Below are 19,727 nucleotides of genomic sequence, written 5' to 3' on the forward strand. Positions count from 1 at the left end.
TCCATGAAAAGATGGCGATAGGGCGCCGGTCGTTTTACATGGGGAAACTCCGGACGGAAATTCTATTTGCTCGCCTTTTTCGCTCTCCACTTCAGAGAAAAGTGCAGCAGGTGCAATATCGTTTATCGTGGGATCATGCCTTTCAGGTCGAAAGAAGGATTGCCCCGTTCGTGGTCACAATATAGTGCGGTCATCCGCTCCGGCTAATTACTTAGGCAGTCTTGGATTACTATCTTTTTAAACATGAAGTCTCCCTGTCCCAAAAATGTGGATGAGTTTATTATATATCTCCGAGGTGGCAAGCGTGATGTGAATTGCACGCAAGAGCTTATTATTTTGTTTTTTGGGACGTTTTGAGGATAGTCTCGATTCTGTTTAATGCGCTTCCTTTGCTGTCTTACTTTTGGTAGACTTGTTTGCTTGGAGTATAGTTTATGATGCAGGATGATCGAGTAGGGGATAGAAGGGATGACCGTCTACCCTTGGGACGTGTATGATCATGATATCGGAAATTCATTCATTCGTTCATGGGGAGATATCTCGAACCCCCTTGCGTGGACATTCTGCCCAGATGGCGATGGTGCATTCCTCATCTTTTTTCTCTCGTAAGGATTTGATCATATTATCAAAAGATGGGACGGATGTGAAGATATTAATACCTTGTCCGTCTCGCCCCGGTTTCGAAAGGTAGCGAATCCACTCTTCTGCATTACTTTCCTCCGACCCTAACTCGGTATGTGATCGTTTCAAGGCGGTGCTTATATAAGTACTCCGCGGCGATACACTTTGGAAGTATAACTATATACTTATTCTTCATGAGCTCTGTTAAATTAGAGTATTTTAGGTAAGTATTAATACTGAGAGTTAATGTTAATGTTAATGTTGGCGGGAACATGGCATCCCTTGAAACAGCACATCCGCATTTACCCATTGCGTTACCCACTTCTTCAGCCCAGCCCGGCAGACCAGATCCATTGACTCGAATCAATATCGTCAATCGAGTCCGTCAGTTAACTCTGCAATCACGGCGTGCGGAAGTTGACGAACCCGAAGCTGACGGGCGAACCGAGAGAGAGATATCACATTGCATTCGATTTCTCCTTTTTTTTTTTCCCTTTCCCTTTCCCCATCTTTATCTTATGCGAAGTACAGAGTCTTCCTGGCTTACTGTCATCCCGGCTCAACCATCGGATTATTGTATCGTACGGAGGCTTGTCCATGCTTGTCGTCTTGTCCTTTTTTGCACCTGACCGAATAGGGCTGCTTGCTGGCTGCAAACACCTTTCCTCTTCTTTTCTTTTTTCCTTCTCGAGTGGTGGTTTTTTTTTTTTCTTCGTCTGCTCGATTCTGCTTTAACATTTTACTTAAACTCATCTCACTCTTGACTTCTTCTTCTTCTGATCTTAAAACACCCCCCCCACTTTCCTTTCCTTTTCCTTTTCTTTGACTTCACTCCCCTCCGCCGTTCAATTCGCCGCCAGGCACCTAGGTACATAGCGATATATATCTACTGCATGCATGGTGGGAGAGAGGACTGTTTGATTTGACTGTTGGGCATTGGAGGGAGGAAATACATCGAACGAACGAATATTAACCACCACCACCCGTTTAGCCACGAGGTTTCTTCACCACGCACACCCTTCTCACACCACCCACACCGCAGCCACGGAAATCCCACGGCTGCTAAAAATATTAACCATACACCCACCACGAGGACGGAGGCCCCCTCCACAATACATTGTTGTTTTGTTTTAAAGCCTGCTGTTGGCTATGCCTCGCGGCTCGACATCTTCAAACACGAAGCGGTCGAGCAACAACCAGAATTCTTCAGGAAACTCTCAAAATGGCGGTCTAGCTCCGCCGAAACGTCAGCAAGCCCGATCCAGAGCCTCCAGCAATGCTAACACCCACGTTCCCGGCAGCCAATCCAACGGTTCCGCCTCGTCTATCGGTCAATCTCATGGTTCTGCGTCATTAGAGGATAGTATTAAACACAACGGCAATAACAGTAACGGGAAGCAGTCGACTTTTCAGGAATCTTCTTCGAAGGGACAGCTCGGTGTTAATGGCGTAGGGATGGTGGCGAATAATTCTTCCGGGGACTCTTCGACTCCTTCGATGGCTCGTTTGCATTTGGATGGAGACGGCGGGATGAATGGGACTGCGACTCCTCAGAAGCGGATGATCGATCTCGATCAGTCCGGTGCCGGCGTATCCGGTGGAGACGGCCAATACAAGACGATCCTTCCTTCCTGGCCATTGATAGATTCTCTCATGCTTCTCATCATTCTACTCCAACTGCCGACTACGCTTCTCACCTTGGTTCACCTCCTGTTTGCCTCCCTATCGTTCGTCCCACACAATCTCACCCTTCTCGGTCCGAACCCTTCGTCACCGACGATCAACTATGGCGCTATATCCAATTACATCTTCCAGGGTCAGCAAGGTGGGCCGTCGGTGCTCACGATCATCATATCCGATGTAATAATGGCTTTGGTATCGATGCTGTTGTGGCCCAGTGCTAGGATATTTCTGGTCGACCTTGCTCAGGCTGTCGTTGCTTTGTCACTCGGTGCTGGTTCCACGGGTTCCGGTAACAGCGGGGCGATGAGGAACGCTGCCGTCTGCGCATCGGTCGTTGGGATATCACAGATCTTACGGGAACGGTCGCAAATTGCACACCATCTTGGGATACCGGTTTCTCAGAATGCAGGGAATGAATTGAATACGCTTACACCCTCGTCGTCATCTCCCGGTAGCATCAGGAGCGCATTGGCCGTCCACATCGTCGCCCAGGGTGTTATGAAAGCTACCAGGAGATGGCTGACGTTGAGGGACCCTGCCGAGTATGCTGCTTCTCACCCTACAACACCACCTTCGTCGATTTCTGCGTCTTCCAATACCTCGTCATCATCGTCATCTGCAACATCAACGGCTAAGGGTGGTTCTGCATCTAGTGTTGTTTCGAATGCGCCGAAAGATCCCGAAGTTGGATGTCCGACTACCTCGACCGCTACCACCGTCAAAAAGAAGGGGAAGCTGGGGGTTTGGGTTCGAGGGCAACAACCGTTATGGGCGGCGCTTGCCAGTTCTATTGTTCATTTGAAGGAGGTCGAAAAGTTACATGCTGCGAATGCTAGTGATTCTAAAATTGCACTATCGGATACGAGTTATGGGTCCGATGAGCCGAAAGTCTGGATTACGAGGATAGGATCCAATGAGATCGAATTTGGATCGAATTATCATCCGCCGAACTCGCCGAACGATGAGGAAGGAGTCGATAAGAGGTTTCCGTTTATCGTTGAGCTGAATGGAATCAAGTGGCCCCAGACGACGATTTCGATGGCGAGCGGGGGGAGGGGGGAGGATAGTACGATCAGTCGGACGAGGGATGAGGAGGAGTGGACTGCGGAGATTTCGGGACTCACGCCGACGACGGTGTATGACATCTCGTTCATCAGGAGAACTACCGGAGAAGTCATATACTCGGCCAGTGTCGGCACGACGTCCAAGCAAGGTGAGATATATATAAAAAAATGTCCTTTCGAGACTCTTCATTTTTTTCTAACCGGAGAATTACAGCTGCGAATGTGGATGCACCGAAAGAACCAGTCCCCGCCAAACCCCAGCGCCCCCTATCCCCCATCACCACCCTTCAAAACAGCCTGAACGCCTCACGCGACAATCTGGAAGAACAAAAACGCCGTATCAAAGTTGCCAAGAAGGGGAATTCTCGACGGATAAGTGGTCTGCGCAGCGAGATCGACTCCCTAAAGTCTCGACTAGGGTCTGGAGACAAGGGAGATGAGCGCGCGCGACGTAGAGCACTGTCTTTGAGAGACTCCGTCCGCCGTGCGGAGGAAGAGACGGAAAATATCCAAATGGAGTTACAGACGTTGAAGGAGCTTCCGGAGGATCAAGAGAAAGAATGGGAAGAGAAGAAGAAATCGTGGAAGAGTGAGAAGGAGAATTTGACTGTTTCCGAGAAGGATGCGAACGCTATGCGCGAACAGGCCGACCGCCGTCTTTTGGAGATCAAGAATGAGATCAATTCCGCCATAGCCAAGAGGGATAAAGCTTTTCGAAGGGTTTCGAACCTGAGAGCCGACTTGGAGCGGGCGAAGACGGAGACGGCGGCGACTGCGGAGGAACGAGAGAAGGCCAAGCAACGGGAACAATTGAAGCAGAGGAGGCAAGGGATCGAGTTGGAGTTTTCTGCTTCGATTGCGAAGATGGAGCAGGGCATGATCGGTTTCCGACACAAGTCTCGCGAAAATTATGCTAGCATCCGTTCTTTGGAGTCCTCGTTTTTGATACAGCAGCAGCAGCAGCAGCAACAAGCAGCTCAAGCTCAGCAGATGGCGATGGGAGGTCTCACGGCTACGGATATGGCATTCCCGCTTGCGGCGCAGCTGATTCAAAATATGTCGCCACGAGCTGGGTTCGGTCAACCGGCCTATAACAACAATCCGTACGGTGCCTTTTATGGAAACCCATCGCCGCATACCTCCGGCTCATTCAGCAGCATCAATCTCCAGCCGCAGAACCCGATTGTGAGCCCGTTCCCCAGCGCTTACCCGGGGTATGACCGTGGTCGATCGACGTCTATATTCTCCATGGACAGCGCTCTGACCAATCTATCCGACTACGACAATAACACGCACGCTCGCAAGAAGAGCATCCCGGAAGGTGCTAGTTCCGGATCCTCCTCTGGCAGTGATAGCCAAGAAGTCGATGGATACGTCAATCATATTGCTACCTCTGGCGCTGTCGGGCCATTCGACAACCGGGCGGTTGGGTACTTTGGAGTTCCGGCGGAATTGAACAAGTCTTTTGCGGAGAAGTTGAAGAGCGGTGTGGCATTCCCGCCGCTTCCGCCGCCGTCTACTGCGAATGCTGCAGCTGCTGTGAAACCGGAGGCAATTGCTCAGTGAAACATGTTTTAAAAAAAAAGCGGTTATCTTTCTCACGATGGTCGACGAGTTTTCTTCCCTTTTCCCTTTTTTCTTTTTCCAATTTGTTCTTCAGATGGGTGTGAATATGTGCGTGTTCGCCGGATGCGGTTCTATCTCGAAAAGTAGCTATGAAGGACTTTTAGGATGATAGTGTCTGGTAAATAGCAGCGAAGCAAATTTAAACAAAACGCAAGAGCATACGGCCTTGCATTGTGATGAAATCCGTAGCAGTCGTGATTACTTGCGTAGCGATCGGTGATACATCGATATCCCGGTTGGTGTTCTCGAAGCAGCGAGCCGATTCGGAGTTTATTCATTAACTATAACTAAACCTGCCCAGAGCGAATCGAACCTTCTCTTCTCCGAATGATACTTCCTAACACCTCGAGATCGATAAGAATAATTCGAGACGCCGTATACGTAACAGCTTAGGTGGCTTCAGAGATCCCCAGCCGCATCGTTCTGAATCGCCTGCAGATGTCCTTTCCAGATTCCGGTCGCACCAACAGCCAACCAGGATCAAGCTGATTCAAGCTTGCGAACCCGCCGCCCCGCCGGGTTATTTTCTCTTACATACCCCAGAATTAAATCACAGTACACCACCACCAAGCAGCACTACCAAGAAGTTGAAGCTACAGTGTCCTTGCGATTGGTCGCGTGTGCGTGTGTGTGCGTGCCGCTACCCCCCTAACAGTATAGGTTACTTTTTTCTCTTCCCTTGCGGACAGGATAGGTAAAAGGGAAAAAACGCCACCGTCCATTGGCTTGATTACCATTTATGCCGTACGCTCAAAATGCCTACCGTCTCTCCATCTCTCCGTCCTCCTCCTTCTATTCTCTCTCGCATCTTGCAGCGTCGGCATCTTCGTCTTCTGGCATCCATCGAGCGCTGAGACGGGTGGGCGCTGTCGGGCCTGTTAATCACTACCATCGTAGCTCCAAACACCACCACTGCCGACGCACGGAGATCTTTGTCCAACATTGGCGCCACGTTTCGTTTACGGGTTACACCACTTTATCCTCTGGTTCTGCTTCCGCAGCGGTTAAGAGTCGGACGGGGAAGCAATTGTTATCTACGAAATCGAAGAGACCGACGACGGTGGGACAGCCGGTGCGGATTGGGATAGCAAAGATGGCGTCGAAGCATTCGCATGATCATGATCACGATCACGATCACGACCACGGGCATGGCCATTCGCATTCTCACGGCCATTCGCATGGGTTATTCGGTCATCACCACCATCACAGTCCTGCCGATAATGTGTTCCTTACGAGTAAAAACAAAGCTGATGCCGGCGTTCGGATCACGAGGATAGGTAAATCAACACTACCCACGATGTTTAATTTATATATATTCTAACATGGTTGTTATTGTTTTTAGGTCTATTCGTCAACGTCCTCATGGCCATCTCGAAGGGATTCGGAGGCTGGTACTTCCACTCCCAAGCCCTGATAGCAGACGCAATGCACGCCCTCACGGATCTCGTCTCGGACTTTATGACACTGGCAACGGTGAGCTGGGCTCTCAAACCGCCCACCAAAATGTTCCCCAACGGATTCGGAAAAGTCGAGAGTTTGGGCAGTTTGGGAGTCAGTAGTTTGTTGTTGTTCGGAGGATTAGCCATGGGGTTGAATAGCGTGGAGGTGCTGTATACGCAGTTTACGGGGGAGAGCTTACCGACTTTCTTGCAGGGGTTGGGACACAGTCATAGTCATATCGGGATGGATCACGGGCACGATCATGGACATGGGCATCATCATCACGGGCATGATCACGGGCATGACCACGGGCACGGACATTCGCATACGGAAATTGGGCCGAATATTAATGCGGCTTGGTTGGCCGGTGGGAGCATTTTGGTTAAAGAGTGGTTGTACCGTGCTAGTATGTCTTTTCGTATCCTTTTTTCGTTTCGAGAGGGGAGATGCTAACGTGGACTACTTTTCATAACAGCCATGAAGATCGCCAAAGAACGAAAATCGTCAGTTCTAGCGTCAAACGCCGTTCACCACCGTATCGATTCATTGACGGCAATGGTCGCATTGATATCCATTTCTCTCAGCAACATTCTCCACGGCGCTAGTTGGCTCGACCCCGTCGGTGGACTACTGGTATCCCTCATGGTCATCCGAGCCGGTTGGTCGAATACCCGCGCCGCGCTGTTCGAACTAGCGGATATGGGCATCGATGACGAAATGTGTTACGAAATCAAAAAGGTTGCAGAAAATACGTTAAAAGAAGATGGACTCGCAGGTGTAAAGCCCGGTGTTTCCGGAAAGATCAAATCGGTGGGAGGGATTAAAAGTGGGCAGAATTTCTTGGTGGATATCACGGTTGCTTTGGAGGCAGGGAAGGCGGTTACGTTGGAGGATATGGCTAGGATCGAGGGGATGTTGAGGGAGCAGGTTGGGGACGGGGTCAGAGGGGTTAGGAAGGTCAGGGTTAAGTTTATCGAGGAGGGGAAGGAGGAGGTTAGTGAGTTTGTGGAGAGGGGGGAGGAGGAGTTGGAGAGCGAGAGCGAGAGCGAAGCGGCGCATTCGCATTCGCATGAGAATGGTGGGGAGCATAAGCATGGGGAGAAGAAGAAGGAGAAGTAGAAGGTCTTTGTATGAGTAGCTGGATGGTGGTAGACGGGGTGTATAGAGGGTGGGCTCTTTTTTTTTTTTTTTTTTGCGGTAAACCTGTATATAGCGCATACATATGTGGTTTTTTTGGTCGGGTGCTTTGGAGCGTAGTTTGGGGTGGATAATGATATCATTGTCATCATGATAGTTTGATGGCATCGGTAAGAAGAGTCTACCTAACTACTTGGGTGCGGGTCAACCAGAGGGGTAGCCTCAAGTCCAGAGGGATCCTCTCTCATATACATGGCCGCAGCTTTGGTCGGAGAGAGAAACCCATTGCGTACAAGTGGATATCCACATTTTTCAGCTTTTGTTCTTGCCTCAGTGTTAACTCCAGATGGAGATTTTAAATTCAGAAGGCGGCAATCATGAGAATGATATCGACGCATCTTGGCTCCATTCGCTCTCAAAGAAGCCCAGTATACATCATTACGCTCCAAATCATTCTCCCGAAAGAGTTCGATATCCTGTTCCGGCTTACTCCACATGTTGCTTACGAGCGTAATATTCGGAATGAATGTCTCGCCACATATATTTTCCTTCAAAATCTTGATAGAATCGACAGTTGGACGGGTCCCTCGTTTTGCTGTGATGTCATGGAGGTGTATGACCCCCAAAAGGTCACCATGCTCATGGTGAAACCTCTTCATCCATTTTGTCGTTTGGACGAAAGCTAGGGCGTTACCATGATGGGTGCATTTATATATATAATACACATTGGAACTTACATACCTGATGCTAGTCCATACCCTATCTCCGGAGTAGGATCCCCATCAGACATTGCATTAGCAATGAAAGTACTTTTCCCCGCACCAGTCTCTCCGGTGACAAGAATATATACTTTCTATCTCGTACTTTATTAGCAATAGTACGCATACAGGGTCTAATTTGGAGACGTACCGGACGAATCTTATTCTCATCCATGCAAGTTAGCTCTAGGTCGGCGCAGGCATTCATGGTCCAATCAGCCGGTCACGGAAGATAGGATGTGATTTGATTTTGAATTTCTTGGTTTGTATTTATTCGATAGAAAGTCGAATGCTTCGTGGAACCAAAGCCGATTATATAACACAGACTCTTGTATATTGCGCTTCGTATCAAGATCTGTATCAAATCTTCCCCGAGAACTGTCCTCTTTTTTTTATCATTTAATCTCTTTCGTGAGGGTGGGGAGGTAATGTGACTCTTAGAGGGTGCTAGATAGCTATCTTGTGTAAGTGGTTCAGTTTCTTGGGTGTGCATAATTTGAAAGGATTACTTTCAGCGTGTGTACGGCACAGCTGCAGCCATTGTCAAATAGCAAGTTTATCGTCGATTCGATCAAGGGAATCGACGGTATATTTACCTTGGGTTTTGCATAAAACAGTTCATTGGACCGGTAGATGGTATGTTGTGCCTTGCTTGGGCATAAACTCCTAGATTGTGTACTAAATGTGTAAAAACGGGTCCGCTGAAGCTCCGAATGCTTCATAGACGGTAAGAAGTGGAGCTTGAGGACCCCTGTTAATGTGTTGTGTGGTGGATGGGAAGCTTGATCAATGCCAAGACATTTGAAGCGGCCTTTGGGAAGCGGGTTGTCGCGCATCCCAAAAAATTTCCACATCTTCAATCCTTCTCCCTTGCTCCGTCGACACCATCCGACAGCGCCATCACGACTCCAAACCCTCTTCCGCACGCTTACACGTATCTTTCATATATTCACAATGTCTGACTACGGTGGTGACGATGGCGGCGAGGCCGAGTATGTCCTTCTCACTTTGAGCTCTGGCCACCTAAACCTTGCTAATATAGGTACTCTCCAGATTCAACGAAGGGTACGAGGAAGACCACTATGACGACGATCACTTCGAAGATAACGAACCCTACGATCGCGAAGAACACGATGCCGAGGAAGGAGATGAGGAAGTCGGCGACTCAAATGGCATGAACGGGATGCGAACTCACGGTACCGGCCCCGACAATTTTGTCACGTCCGGGGATGTGGCTGCTATGGCTTCCGGGCAAGGGCGTGGGGTTGTGGATGAAAATAAGAAAAAGATCCCTAATGATAAGAGGACTACTACGCCTTACATGACGAAGTATGAGAGGGCCCGGTTGTTAGGGACTCGGGCTCTACAGATCAGGTACTTCGATTCCTTCCTCTGGGTGGAATAAGATTGGATTGGATTTGGGGACTAATGGATTGGATAGTATGAATGCCCCGGTATTGGTTGACACGGAAGGACAGACGGATCCTCTTCAAATCGCTTTGAAGGAGCTGAATGAGAAGAAGATTCCTTTGGTCGTCCGTCGGTACCTCCCTGACGGCTAGTAAGTCTTCGCCCTACCCCTAATCCTTACGTAGGGTCTAGAGTTTAGATGTTGACGGCGTATATTATAGTTACGAGGATTGGACTTGCGAGGAGCTTCTTTAGGAGAAGGAATGGCCTGACACGCGATACAATTCGAGTAATGGAAAACCTTCAGCCGCCAACGGTGTCGTGTCTTCTACCTTGTCTACTCCTATTTGGGATCATGGCAACAGTGGCGGCGCGGCGGCTGTTGCCTCCGTTTTAAGCTCCCAGTAGGTACCTTTTGCTGAAAAACTGGAAACCGAGAAGAAAGGAGACGAGACACGCTGGCACGGCGATGGAAGAGAACAACGGTGGCTCTTCCAGAGCCATCAGATTTATGATATTAAACTGTACAACACGGAGTTACGGTATTCGTATTCTTTTTTTTACCTTTTTCTGTCTATCTAGAGAGCATGCTGCAACCTTTTGCTTTTTTTATATATAATTATTCCTCCCTCTTGGCCTCTTTTTTATTACTTTCGGTGAGAAACATATTTTCATTTACATATTCGAATGTCCCCCCGCGAATGAACGAAATGTAATATTCCTTCCTTGTGTCCTTCTTTCGTTCTCCCACTCTTTCGAGGGACGTCGGAGTGAGGCCGGGTGGGGAGATGGGATGGCTGCGAGACGTGATACTTTCCAAATTCCCCCCACCGTTCTGCCGATTTCATGCAGGGTTAAGCTTAAATACCCTGTGATACCAGGGTGATTTCCTCGAATTCACACCACTAAGCTACCAGGCTGCAATTGCCGGGCAAGCTTATAATAAGACAGCACAGCAGTGCATGAGATCGAGGAGACCGTGCCGTGGGGATGGGATATTGCATAGCACGGTTCTTATTATCCACGGCCATGACCACCTGTTACTGTTCTGTTGAAGTGGTGGGAGCTCCAGCCTGGCTGCTGGCTGGTAGCCACTGGGAGCCGGCAGGCGTATCGATAAACCAGGCGGGCGCTAGGCGTGAATTTCGTCATAAAGCAAGGAGGAACCGCCTAAAATACCGTTCTCCAGAACTTCATTCTTAAGACTCCCCAGATTCAAGCCCACGCTCGATTATATAAAAATAAGGATCCCGTGTTTGTCTTAATCACTCATTCACTCGCCCGCAGCTATTATTTTCTTGTCAAAAAGCTTCATCACTATCATCACGATCGAGAATACGGAATCCACAGGTTGAATAGGTGCCTCTGCAAGAGACAGCAGTAAAGATGGCAGACCAGCAGCAACAGCTCGACAGCCGCTACCTGCCTACCGTCGCCATTTTGACGCCCGGAGAGATGGGTACGGGTATCGGCATAATGCTCCGACACTACGGCTATACCGTCGCTACTCAATTACTCGGTCGAAGGTACTTCTATCCTCTTTCGCTTCATTATCATAACCCCGAGCTGGGGATCTAGATATCGGATGCCTATGAATTCTAATATATTGTAGTGAGTACACGGTCACACGGGCTCGCGATGCTCAATTCCACTGCTACCCATCCGACGAAGACATCGTTGCCGAATGTACCTACGTCTTCTCCATCGTCCCACCCTCCGAAGCCATCAGCACCGCTCGCAGGATCGCAGAGGCAGCCGTTAGCTTTGCTTCAGCGGCCATCGCCCCGGAACACCCACCTGCTCCTCTCTACTTCCTTGATCTGAACGCCACATCTCCAGCCACATCACGTGCTATCGCTGCTCTATTCAACGGTATCAATATTCAACTTGCTAATAATCCTGCCGGGCGGAAAATCGTCTTTGTTGACGGAGCGATTATTGGAGGTCCGCCAAAGTTGGATCCGCACAATGGAGAGTGGTTTAAGCCCAATATTATGCTCAGCGGGCCGTCCAAGCTGTCCTTGACGGCGTTCAATGAGCATGATGACGCTACTACACTTGTGGAGACTGAAGAGGATGATGGAGAGGTTTTGGAGAGGGTTTTGGGGGTTAAGTGGGTTGGAAACGAGATTGGACAGGCGAGTGGGGTTAAAATGTGCTTTGCGAGTCTCACGAAGGTGCGTGTGCACATCTGTATTTCATCGGTTTTATACTTGAGAGGTGATTTTGACTAATATGGGGGGGATTTCAAAAGGGATTGACGGCTCTTGCGATTGAGTCGTTTACGACGGCTTCATCATTGGGCTTGCTCAAGCCGCTGCAGGACCAGCTCGCCGAGAAGACTCCCCTGATTTCCAGCTTTGTCAACAATGCCATCGTTCAGATGCCGCCCAAGGCGTACCGTTGGGTCGGCGAGATGGAGGAAATCGCGGATACGTTCCACGAGGAAGGCGGGTTTGACAAGACGATCTACCAGGGGACGGCAGAGGTGTTCAGGACTATCAACGAGGATACGGAACTTGGGAGGGAGAGGACGGGACTGCGAACGCGAGGTAAGACGGTTGAGGATGTTACAACGCTGCTTGCGGAGGGGATGAAGCATCGTACGGAAAGGCTTTCGAGGGCTGCGGCGGCGATTGATCCCTCGGCCTCTAAGAAGAACCCCAAGCTGGCGGAGGCGCTGAGCGGGCTGAATATTGCGGAAGAGGAAGAGGGCAAATAGGTTGGGGGGAGTGGTACTACAGTCATATATACATAGCCCCTGTCCTTGTCGACCTTTTCTTTTTTTCTCTTTCCGCTGGGTATTTTGGTGTCTTCTTTTCTTTCTTCGGGCAGTTATTGTGTGACGGAGGACGACAGCGACGGAAGGGATGGGAATGATGGGATTTTTTGACTCCTACCTCGTTGTTCGATACTTTTATCCTCGTCGGGTTCTTGCGTCTTTCCATCCCCTCGCCTCTCTGTCCGTTCGAACTTCTACGATGATTCATGGGTGTTTAGTTTCGTTTTTTCCCTTCGTTTTTGAATTTCAAATTCTAGCCTTTTTTTGATTAAAAACAGCGTCCGTGGATTGTGAGCAAGAAAAAATTATAATGAAGCCGTTCTCTTCTCTCTCTCTCTCTCTCTCTCTCTCTCTCTCTCTCTTTTCCAATTATTCTTACCAAGTATACTACTATACTAGTACCTTATCTTCGGGGAGGGTTATTTGTATACAGAATGGAATGGCGTTGAGGAACTAATGCACATTATAAACATTTAGTATACAGCAGTAGCACGGTAGCCAGCTTGTATGCTTGCTACCTCACTAGGGGTGGTAAGCTGCGTAGATTGGCTGTATTAGTAACAGCGAAGAGGTATTCGAATGCGAACCGCGGCCCAAGCCAAGTGGATCTCAACAGGTCCCAACGGATTAGACAATCAGATCCTCCGCATACATTACATCCCATACCGACAGACATATATACTCATACATACATTGTACATACATCCCATACCTAGATGGCATGTGCATGCAGAGCTGTAGCCAGTGACTGTTAAGGGAACCGAGAAAAGATACGCATGCGAAGCGATAGGTAAACCAAATATTAGAACCGAAAGAACCGAAAAAAGCCTGTTGTGGGTTGGACGAAAGATTGCAAGCAGAATATAAAAAACAACTAGGTCATTTATTTTAATGTTTTGTGAAATATCATTTTCCCAACAAAGAGAAGGACGGTGTAGACAGACGCTCTGTCAACCGGTACCGACGTAACCGGTATGTAATGGCCATGGGTTATCAGTAACTACACTTAGAAGTGGGTGTAGTGGCATTCCCGACGGCGCAGGAATATCATCTACAGATAGGAATATATTCCCGACGCGGCATGGCCTGCGGTGTGTGGGACGAGGGGTACCGTCTCATTGGGTGGGTGTCAATGCATGGCCTCCTCATCTGGTGGGGGTTGGACGAACGAACGCAATTTCCCCTCACTTACCACACCACTCTCCGATACCTCTCTGTCTCGGTGCCTCTCTCCTGTGACAGTGGCTGTGATAGAGTAATATGTATAAGAGGTTTAGTGATAATTATGATAATTAAGTGGGTATGATTTTTGGGGGGGGATAGAATAGTATAGATGAAGAAGCAGTAGTCGCAGCCGGCTGAAGGATGGCCAACCCCCCCGTTTAATATGTAACTCGACTGTCCGTCTTCTCTCATCATTATCATCATCATCTAATACAACTTACTTTGCCATCTTGTACTACTATTCTTTGACCGCTTGATTTATATATATTGTGAAAAGGCAAGGGAATTATATCATTCGCATAGAATCCTTCAACAGCGCCACCCGGTTTGATTGGTAGCTGTGCCTTAATTGGTTTTGATCTGTCGCTCCAATCCAATCGAATCTTCTCGTCTCGGGTGGTTCAGGTTCCTTGCTTGACCCGGAGCGGTTAGTATGCTCCATCCCGAACCTCTTATAACATATCTATCACTCCTGCTTCTTCTTCTACTTCCTCCTCTTCTTCCATTCAATCTTTCCAATCATTTTTAATAACCCATCAGATTTACAAGAAACCAACCGAGCCTTCTGACGAAAAGATATCCAACGAAACGATCCAACGACTGAATCGAATCGCCAGCTTGTTTGGCTAGCTAATCGAACCAAACGTACGGACGACCGGTGTGATACAATTACACCCGTCCACACCATATTCGCTCTCTTAGTTCTTCGTCTCTTCTACTTCTCCTCCTCTCCGAGTATATTGCTAGAATACTGCAATAGTCTAGGAGAGCAAGTAGAACGAGTAATTCAAGAACAAGACAACTAGAATTTTTGGCCTCCCGTCAAGTGCCAAGTGCCGACTTAATGCCAGCACCTCCCTCCTTTGACGCCCCGAATCCCACGTCCCCCTATAATAATACCTATCAGCAGCAAGTCGCTCAACGCCAGTCTCTCTATCAAAGAGCCCAAGCGCAGAGTCTCAATCATTTTGGACCTGGTAGTGGTCAGTCCGGTGGTAATAATAACGGCAACAATAACAACGGCAACATTGATAGCAAGAGTCTGATCGGTGGGAGACTCAAGATATACCCTAGGGAATTGTGAGTAGCTTGTTGTTCAGCGTTTCTTCATAACGAATCATAGTTGTATCATTACTATTTGTTATTATTGTTTTTTTTATTATCCCTTTCACCCAGACCCTCGTAGTAGTTACTTCTGCTGCTAGTGCTAGTGCTAGTGCTTTCCCCCCCTTAGCTCTCCATTTCTAGCTCTTGTTGCTTTGCTGTTACATCATCGGCCTGTCGCCGTGGGTTTCCCATGAACTACTGCTGCTGCGAGTTACATTGCAACAGAACGGGTCCCCAAGTAGGGTAGTAAGCAAGCCACCAAGCTTCGGTTCGAGCCATCACATCGCTATCCTCAAAGAAGAAGTGAAGTGATGTGGTGGTACTTACGTAGCATGGAGGCTAGCTAAACTAACCCCTTAGCTTGGAGTCCTGCTTGAGTCATCTGATGTAGGGGCGGTACGCAGTTTAGCGGCGAATGACAGACCAACCTTCCCAGGCACGGAGCAGGAACGAGGCAGAAAGCAGGCACCCGACGGGGTGCCCATGTTGTTCTTGAGGCCTTTTCTATGTATCATGCAGTCAGCGTCATGCCCTCTCGACTTGCCCATATATACTGTATCCATCGACATCTGCATCTGCCCCGAGTTGCCCTGCCTGTTGATCACAACGCATCTGACCTCATACCAACACATCGCTCGACGTTGACGCTTTGATACCATTGCTGCTTGAAACCTGCTCCTCACGCTGCTTTCATCCCGTTCCACTCTTTAACCCACAATTTCCAAATCCACAAAATCTCCCTTTTCGAAGAAGGAGAAGAAGCCAAGTGCGATTTCTCCTAGCAGCCTTTGAAGATTACCTTTCCATAACTTGCAACCTCTTTTTTGTTTTTCTTTTGTGATCGTTACCGTATCGTTGTTCCCTGAAATCGTTCGATCCGATCCGATAACCCTCCTCGAGGGGGGACATTTCCCTTTGAACACAAGCTAGCACTAGCTTTCGGATTCATATCCAATCAAGGACAAAACAAAATAAAGCTAACCTCATGCCTCGTCGCAAACCGCGCTACTCCGAGGACGACAGTAATAGAACCTTCCCCCAGGTCCAGCCGCAACAGGTCCAGCAGAAGACAACGTCTCCGCTACTCTCCGCCTTCACAACTGCCTCCTCTCTCCCCTTCAATCTTCTGGGTAACTCTCCTCCGCCGTCCGTATCGCCACAACTCTTAGGTACCTCTCCAAATCTTCACGGGCCGGCAGGGGAGTACGGTAACCACCAGAACCATATCTCGATCCCAAACTCCTTCCCCAGATCGTATCATTCCCATATACCTGGTGGTGCCGGCGGTGGAACACCTCATGCGATAAGCCCGCCAACAGGTCCCGGTGGACGGGCCTTACAGCATCATGTCACCTACCCTTCGTTTCCCGATCAGAGGGGTACTAGCGTGTACGCTACCAGTCCGACGCCTAGTCATCTGTCCGGAAGAGGTGGACCACGGCCACCGGCACATTCGGGACATTTGAGACCCGGAGATGGCGGATGGGCATTTTCGTTCGATATACTGGATGATCTTGAAGGAATTATTGGTTCGGAATCAGCTCAGAAAGCTTCGGGGAATGGTGTCGTTGGAACTGACGTTGTTTGTTTGGGCTGGGAAGGCGGTGTTGACGTTTGGAAAGTTGGAAGGGGCGTCGTGGAGCTTGTTGCCAGGATGAGTGGTCTGCCTGGAACCGTTATCGGTGCTAAGGTAAGAAAATATATTACTGATAGCCACATGGGGTTTGGGGATTTTGGTGCCAGATGCTAATGACGTCATTTCATAGATTCTGCCCACGCCTCGACGAGATGACCCCAACGCTCATTTACGCCCACTGATCTGCCTCGTTATGCACTCACCAGTTGTCCCGAAACACGCGGACGACGAAAACGAGGACGGATCGCCGACCCCATCGGAAAACTCGAGGCCTACGAGTGCTGCTTCAAATAGGTCTTCGGACCAGCTTCCGCGGCATCAGGCAGAAGAATACCAAACGTCCGTAGAGATTTACTCACTGTCACGAAGAACTCACGTAACTACGTTGTATAAGTCACCGTACATTCCAGTTGGAGTTAGTGGTATTCCTCCACCTCTTGGAATCCGAGTTGAAGTTTCAAACATTGGCGGTACCGGAAACATTGTCGCCGTGGGAATTGCGGGAACCGGTGAAGTCTTCTTATTCGCGGACGCGAAACCTGCAGGAGCGCGCAAGAGACGATCTGGAATAACCGAGGACCGATCATGGCATTGCTGGGGCAAAGTTTGGACGAATATCTACGTAGAGGGCAGGGGTAGCTCCTCCGGAAGCTTCAATGCTGAATATGGTGGTGAGAACCTACCGAGTGTTAAAGCTGGGTTGCCAATCTTCTCCCTCGAAGGCAGGTGGTTAGCCTACTGTCCTCCTTCACCCGGCGCCCAAGCTTTGAGAATGGGCACTCCTTTCCCATCCGTCGGGGGAACCGCAATCGGTGCACCACATCTGCCAAACCCGGCAGTCCCACAGCCACAGGCTAATACGTATGTCGACGTCCCTGAAGACGAGCCAATTTTGAACCGCGTTGCCAGAGAGGTTACACAAGAGGTCATCAGGGGCGCTAAGTGGATGGGAGAACAAGGAATCCGTGCCATGAAGAACTACTGGAACGGGTACAGCAGTGCCGGTAGCAGTAACGGCAACAGTCCACCGGGTGCTGGTGTTAAGATCGGTCCGAATCCTGCAGGCAACAATGGTGTCAGTGCGCTCGGCATGCAGGTGCAGGAGATGCGGGAGCGAGAGCGGGAACTTGCATCCCTTGGCCCTGGTAGTGGCATCTCCCCTGGAAAGAACGGATACCAGGGTAATGGGAACAATACTGGTCTCGCAACTGCTAATTCTTCGGAGCCCGTCGTTATCTCGATTATGGATCTAGGCAAGGGCATGGCTCAGAATCAGAAGAATGAGCCGCTGACCCCTCAGACTACGTTCCAGCCTTTGCAGGGAGCCAGCTTCCTTTCCTTTGCACCCGGCGGGATGGCTTTGTTGGTCGTCAGCAACAAGGGAGATGTGGTTCATGTCTGGGATTTGTTGAAGGCTATGCATCAACCACCCGTATCCGCAAACGCTCATTCAAAGGGCGGGAAATCTAGCCCTAGCGCTGTCGATGCTTCCGCTATTTCCGTCAACGGTAGACTCGCAAACGGTCATCACGCTGGTAGGCATGTCAGACAAATCGCTAGGTTCACCCGCATGACGGTCGCGCACGTCATTGATGTAGTTTGGTCAGCTCCGAAGGGAGACAAACTTGCCATTGTCACTGAGAAAGGAACCGTTCACTTTTACGATATGCCCGGCAACGCTTACCAATGGCCACCACCGAAGCGATCCATCCCGCAACCAAAGCCCCAGCAAGGTGGAGTTAGCGGTATGGTCAGCTCGGCCGGACAAGCTGCTGCAAGTCTGTTGACGAACGCTCAGCCGCTCGTCGTTGCCGCCCGTCGGAGGAGACGAAGCTCGAGCGGCAGCGTCGGTGGTTATGGCACGAGTACCGGGAAGGACAGTACGCTTGGCAGCAGCAGTAACTCAGTACCTCAAGCAAATGCCACTCTTCATCGTGTTTCCCTCCCTTACGGACCCGGAACACCGGGAATGGGATTCGTCAAGTTCCTCGGTGGGAAAGAATACGGTTATGTCGCAATGATCGGAGGCGGGTCCTTGAGGATCTACGAGAGCAAGACTTCTACGGTTGCCAGAAGAAAGTCATCATCTCACGATGGCGGCGTTGTTACTAACGGCTGGTTGGAGTATGAGCTTCCAGGTTTGCCGGAGGGTGTCCCCGCCGGTGTTCCAGAACCGACGGAAGACGAAGAGGAACCCACTTCTCCGATTTCAGTTGGCGAAGAAACCACGAAGGCTGAACCAACCGTATTGCTAGGATACTGGGGCGGAAAAATACCGGCACCTGCCTCCAAGACCAAGGACTTGCAAAAGGAACATATCGACACACCACTTTCTTACGCTGAGATTGATACCAACCCTCCATACCCTCCAATCCACTCTGACCGCCACGTTACCCTTTCGGTTTTCAAGGAAGAAAACTCTATCGCTGCCAGTTCTACCTGGCATCTCAATGTTGCGCCATCTAACGACACTGTTTGGGTCTTTGGTAGAAACATTCCCCTTGAAAAACTGGATATCGGTTTCGCTAAAGGCGATGTGGAATTCGTGGAGAGCAGCGATGGTTTGGTCGAGGCTATGGAGAGCGGCATGAGACTCGAGGAACATCAACAGCAGCCACAATTCCCAAAATCGTCTAGATCTAGAAACTCTCGCATCTCTGCTCCACCTCAGATCTCGGAGGTTGTCGAAGAGCCGATGATATACGAGATTCCGTCGGCATCCTCGATCAATACTCTTCCAAAACCAACGAAGGTCACTACTGCAGGTACAGGCGGAAGGAAGTCAAGGAAGAAGGGCATCAAGCGTGTGGATCCGACAGCAAATGCCTTCGGCGACGAGGGATTCTTTGAGGAAGGAGCCGAAGTTTTGGATGAAAATAAGAGGAGAGGAAACAGTAAGGGGTAAAGCCTCCTGTGTTTGTTTCCCTTTGGCCTTCCTTTGCTTTTCCACAGCTTTAAATTATCTGGATTATCTATCGTCTTTTTATCTTCTTTTCTCAGTGATTCTGTGGCCTAGCCGTCCTCACAGAGAGACACGCAAATCTACTGGTTTTCTTCTACTTCCCCCGCGTCACTCAACTTGGCGGCGTTCATTTCTACCCTGTCTGTTTAATACTCTCTTCCCCCTTTCGCTTTTGCGCTTGATGTTTTTATTCGGCTGCATGTCATCTGGAAGTTTCTTTTTCTTTTTTATTAAATAATTACTGGGTGTATTTGGCATGAACTGGGGCGTTCTTTCT

The 19,727-nt window shown here is 49.4% G+C and overlaps 6 protein-coding genes across 6 annotated transcripts; 5 read left to right on the top strand and 1 right to left on the bottom strand.

The window, feature by feature from the left end:
- Window positions 1-1,770: 1,770 nt before the first annotated feature.
- DFL_001924 (uncharacterized protein) lies at window positions 1,771-4,934 on the top strand (the record flags this gene model as incomplete). The annotated part of the gene is made up of 2 exons (XM_067630629.1): window positions 1,771-3,517; window positions 3,583-4,934. The coding sequence occupies 2 exons, from the start codon at window positions 1,771-1,773 to the stop codon at window positions 4,932-4,934; spliced, it is 3,099 nt and encodes a 1,032-aa protein (XP_067493254.1).
- Window positions 4,935-5,733: 799 nt separating this feature from the next.
- Window positions 5,734-7,553, top strand: DFL_001925 (uncharacterized protein; the record flags this gene model as incomplete). The annotated part of the gene is made up of 3 exons (XM_067630630.1): window positions 5,734-6,271; window positions 6,337-6,840; window positions 6,910-7,553. The coding sequence occupies 3 exons, from the start codon at window positions 5,734-5,736 to the stop codon at window positions 7,551-7,553; spliced, it is 1,686 nt and encodes a 561-aa protein (XP_067493255.1).
- A 203-nt stretch (window positions 7,554-7,756) lies between these two features.
- DFL_001926 (uncharacterized protein) lies at window positions 7,757-8,537 on the bottom strand (the record flags this gene model as incomplete). Its single annotated transcript, XM_067630631.1, has 3 exons — window positions 7,757-8,253; window positions 8,313-8,424; window positions 8,481-8,537. 3 exons carry the CDS (start codon window positions 8,535-8,537, stop codon window positions 7,757-7,759), a joined length of 666 nt encoding a protein of 221 aa, XP_067493256.1.
- A 746-nt stretch (window positions 8,538-9,283) lies between these two features.
- DFL_001927 (uncharacterized protein) lies at window positions 9,284-9,994 on the top strand (the record flags this gene model as incomplete). Its single annotated transcript, XM_067630632.1, has 4 exons — window positions 9,284-9,321; window positions 9,383-9,703; window positions 9,771-9,890; window positions 9,961-9,994. 4 exons carry the CDS (start codon window positions 9,284-9,286, stop codon window positions 9,992-9,994), a joined length of 513 nt encoding a protein of 170 aa, XP_067493257.1.
- A 1,131-nt stretch (window positions 9,995-11,125) lies between these two features.
- On the top strand, window positions 11,126-12,461 carry DFL_001928 (uncharacterized protein; the record flags this gene model as incomplete). Its single annotated transcript, XM_067630633.1, has 3 exons — window positions 11,126-11,265; window positions 11,352-11,916; window positions 11,994-12,461. The coding sequence occupies 3 exons, from the start codon at window positions 11,126-11,128 to the stop codon at window positions 12,459-12,461; spliced, it is 1,173 nt and encodes a 390-aa protein (XP_067493258.1).
- Window positions 12,462-14,589: 2,128 nt separating this feature from the next.
- Window positions 14,590-19,393, top strand: DFL_001929 (uncharacterized protein; the record flags this gene model as incomplete). The annotated part of the gene is made up of 3 exons (XM_067630634.1): window positions 14,590-14,825; window positions 15,876-16,542; window positions 16,619-19,393. The coding sequence occupies 3 exons, from the start codon at window positions 14,590-14,592 to the stop codon at window positions 19,391-19,393; spliced, it is 3,678 nt and encodes a 1,225-aa protein (XP_067493259.1).
- Between the last annotated feature and the right edge of the window lie 334 nt (window positions 19,394-19,727).

This window comes from Arthrobotrys flagrans (assembly GCF_004000055.1).
Source record: "Arthrobotrys flagrans strain CBS H-5679 chromosome Unknown unitig_3, whole genome shotgun sequence".
NCBI lineage: Eukaryota > Fungi > Ascomycota > Orbiliomycetes > Orbiliales > Orbiliaceae > Arthrobotrys > Arthrobotrys flagrans.